The 3,466-nt window shown below is 35.6% G+C and overlaps 1 protein-coding gene across 1 annotated transcript; it reads right to left on the bottom strand.

Annotated features, from left to right (window-relative positions):
* Positions 1-246: 246 nt before the first annotated feature.
* On the bottom strand, positions 247-1,802 carry LOC114728482 (pentatricopeptide repeat-containing protein At1g31790-like). Its single transcript, XM_028915401.1, has one exon. It carries the CDS (start codon positions 1,573-1,575, stop codon positions 325-327), a length of 1,251 nt encoding a protein of 416 aa, XP_028771234.1. The 5' UTR covers positions 1,576-1,802; the 3' UTR covers positions 247-324.
* Between the last annotated feature and the right edge of the window lie 1,664 nt (positions 1,803-3,466).

Below are 3,466 nucleotides of genomic sequence, written 5' to 3'. Positions count from 1 at the left end.
TGATTAGGAATTGTACTTCCCACTTGTTCTAGGTTTAGGAATTCTATTTGGCTAGATCCATATTTGTTTTCAGCCAGCAGATCATCACACATTGGGATTAACTAAACAGCCCTATAATAAAGTTACCTGAATCAGGCAAAATAAACTAGAAAAAGACGTAGAAAACTGACTAATATTCAATCCATTTCATCATATGGGCTTAGTTGTTCAACCATTTTGCTCATAAACTTGGAATTATCAACATATCAAAAAGTATATATATCTACACAGCTCTACAAGGTCCATTCAATTTTTTTTTTTGGTTTAAAAAAAAAAAAAAACTATCTACGTGAATTCTACTTCTCTACTGCCACCACAGGCAATTCTTAATTCCTTGAGCAGAAACTCTTGAGGCTGCAATCCAGCTGCCTTCATCTGATACAAAAGCTTAATAGCCTCAATGTACAACCCATTTTGCATGTACCCCATAAGCATAGCATTCCAGCAAGCCTCGTTTGCCCTATTATGAATCACCTCAAACACAAGTTTTGCTTCTCTCACTAACCCATATCTTCCGTACATGTCTATCAACCCACACTCCACATAAGTATCTGACGCAAGTCCAAGCTTAGTAGCATTAGCATGGACTTGCTCACCACAGTGCCCATGGCTTGGCATTCTTCCACATGCTTTAAGAACACTAGAAACTGTAAAACTGTTCTTCCTTATTCCTCTCCTTCCCATCTCCTTGAAGTCATTGAGAACCTCATAGAAATGCATTTCTCTGCAATCATTTACAATTTTTGCTGTCCAAGTGAAGGTGTTATGTCTAGCTACCTCGTTAAAGGCGATATTTGCGTCTTCTAGGCAATTGAACTTCCCATAGAATCTAATCAATGCGCAAGTGAGAAGTACATCGTTACTAATGTCCAACTTGACTAAGCACCCATGAACTTGTTTTCCCAGATCGAGATTGATACTGCACGAACATGCCTTGAGAAGACAAACCAAGATCCAATTGGGCAGCTCCAAAATACTCACTTGGTCAAGCATGTTCAGAAACAAACCTATGGCTTCCTCGTAATTTGCATTATCAAAATAAGCAACAAGTAATATAGCCCACGAGTTGATATCCCTCACAGACATTTTATCAAACAGGTGGTGTGCACGCTCCATTAAGCCACATGACGCATACATGAGAAGGAGCCGATTGAGGAAGCTTAACGGAGGATCAATGCCTCTTTGTGTTATATGGACATATAGTTCCATGGCTGCATGAGGGTCCCCAGAAACAGTACACTCTTCTATCAAAGAGACGTACATGTCAATGGGTATAGAGAAGCCAAGACCATCCATCAATCGCAAAACATCAGATACCGTGCTCTGAGCAAAGATAAATCCTTTTTTCTCGTTTTTCTTCTTCTGCAAACTAAATCCATTCGCATGATTGGTTTGGGGACGAAGGAGTTTGACGGGTTGTGGTGAAGTTGGAGGCAGATTTTGCGCGGGACGATGGAACTGAAGTTGAAAAGGGTGGTTGTTTAACTGAGGAGTAACAAACTCAGTGCAGGGTGATTTTGAGGGAAGAGAAACCATTTTCGAATAGTTAAAGTTCAATTTCTTGATTTGACGCAGTTGAAATCTTCGGTTTCAATTTCATACCCGTTAATCTTTGATTTTGTAACCGAAAAGAGAGCAATACCGACGATATCCGAACCACAGTATCGAGGTGAGACCCGGGAGTCTGGAAGATTAAGAGAGACAGAGTATGAGACTGGGAGATCGAAGACGGTGTCCTAGCGATTTGTGAAAGCTGAGAGAGATTGGGCGAGAAGAGTGAGAAGGCCGAAGAGGGAACCGGGTTGCAAGGCTCCGATATAAAATGCACTTGTATTGATGGTAAATCAGCTTGTCTGTAAAATGAGTTGTGTTCAAATTAGTCACGACGAAACTGATTTTTATTTTAATTAATTTTTATAAATTAAAATTAAAATAAATTTTAATTAGTATATTGTGATTTATGTTTGGATTGCTGTTTATAAAAAGTCAGTTGAAAAAATTAAAATTTGTTCAAATGATTAATAGAAAAGTAAGTTTAATTGTAAAACTAACTTTTATTTTAACTGATTTTTGCAAATTTAAATTAGAGTAAAAGCTAGTTAGTATAATATAATTTATCTTTGGATTATTGTTTATAAAAAATTAGTTGAAAAAGCTAAAAAACCTATTTGGATTGTTAATAGATAAGTAAGTTTAGTTGTAAACTAGTGTTTGATATTATATGTTTTTACTGTAAAAATAGTTAAAAAAATCTAAAATTACTTTAATAAAATAAAAATAGTTTTTTGCTGAACTTATAAAATAAAAATATTTGTTAGAGAAAATTTTTGAAAAAACATTGTAGATAATTAAATATATATAATGGGCAAACATGAATATAAATTTAAACACATTAATATGTTCATTTTTGAAATAAATGAAATTACATAACCAATTAAATTGTAAGCTTTGTACAATTTGGTTTCTGATTGAGTTACGAATACAATTCATTTGTGTGACAGATGTTAAACTTAACAAGGACGCTTCACCAGCTATTTAATTATTGTCTTCATCTATTACACTTTCATGTTCAACTTGCATAAAGTGGTCTCAGTTGGAGAATTTTGCCTGAAAAAATTATGCACAGCCATTGTTGGACAAACCATACAGACTTGTGTTTGAAACTTGAATTTGGACATATCTCTTAAGATTGCAAACCTACTCTTCCAAATCCCGAAAGTTCTTTTCAATAATGCATCTCAAACTTGAATGATAATAATTGAAAGACTCATTCTTATTTCTAAATCCTGATTGACAATTAAAGTCTGAAAGGTGATAGCACTCACATCTATGGGGGTTAAGGTATCCCATTTGTGTTGAATATATTAGTGGTAGTCTCACCCAAGAGGGGGTGAATTGGGTGAGTTATAAAAATCTTGCGAATTTAAAACAATAAGTTAACGGAAAGAGAGAGTGTGAGTTAAAGAGATTTCACCGTAGAAAGAGGACACATAATTTATATTAGTTTAGTCTCAACCACTTGACCTACGTCCAGTTCTCAGAACACCTCTGAGTATTCCACTATATTCCAAGATTAATCGGGCTCTTGGTGCCGCACTACAGTAATTGATTTGCTTAATCACTCCCCCTTACTACCCGTAAGGCTACAATCCCACTCAAGAGTCCACACTCTTGAGTTTCACACAGAACGTGATTTATGATGATAGATACATACTCTCTCACAGAGTAATTAAATGAGAAACACTGAAGCTCGGTATATGCTACAACAAAGTATTGAATGTAACAGTAAATAATTAGCAGAGGGCAGCTCGCCTATTCAATCTGTTCATTTAATGCTTCTTCGCACCTTTTATAGTTGAGGTAGTTTAATAACCGTTAGATGGAAGAGCTTCTAGCCATTGAGAGTTCGGTTGCATGTTTTCCCAAT

The sequence above is a fragment of the Neltuma alba genome, unplaced genomic scaffold (genome assembly GCF_004799145.2).
Source record: "Neltuma alba isolate B1F8T4 unplaced genomic scaffold, ASM479914v2 tig00012536_pilon, whole genome shotgun sequence".
NCBI classification, from domain to species: Eukaryota; Viridiplantae; Streptophyta; class Magnoliopsida; order Fabales; family Fabaceae; genus Neltuma; species Neltuma alba.
Note: the sequence above shows the minus strand (reverse complement) of the source record. Positions and strands in the feature narration are given on the sequence as shown.

What these genes read in the sequence shown, in the direction of transcription:
- LOC114728482 (XM_028915401.1), bottom strand. Translation starts at nt 1,575, where the DNA reads ATGGTTTCTCTTCCCTCAAAATCACCCTGCACTGAGTTTGTTACTCCT.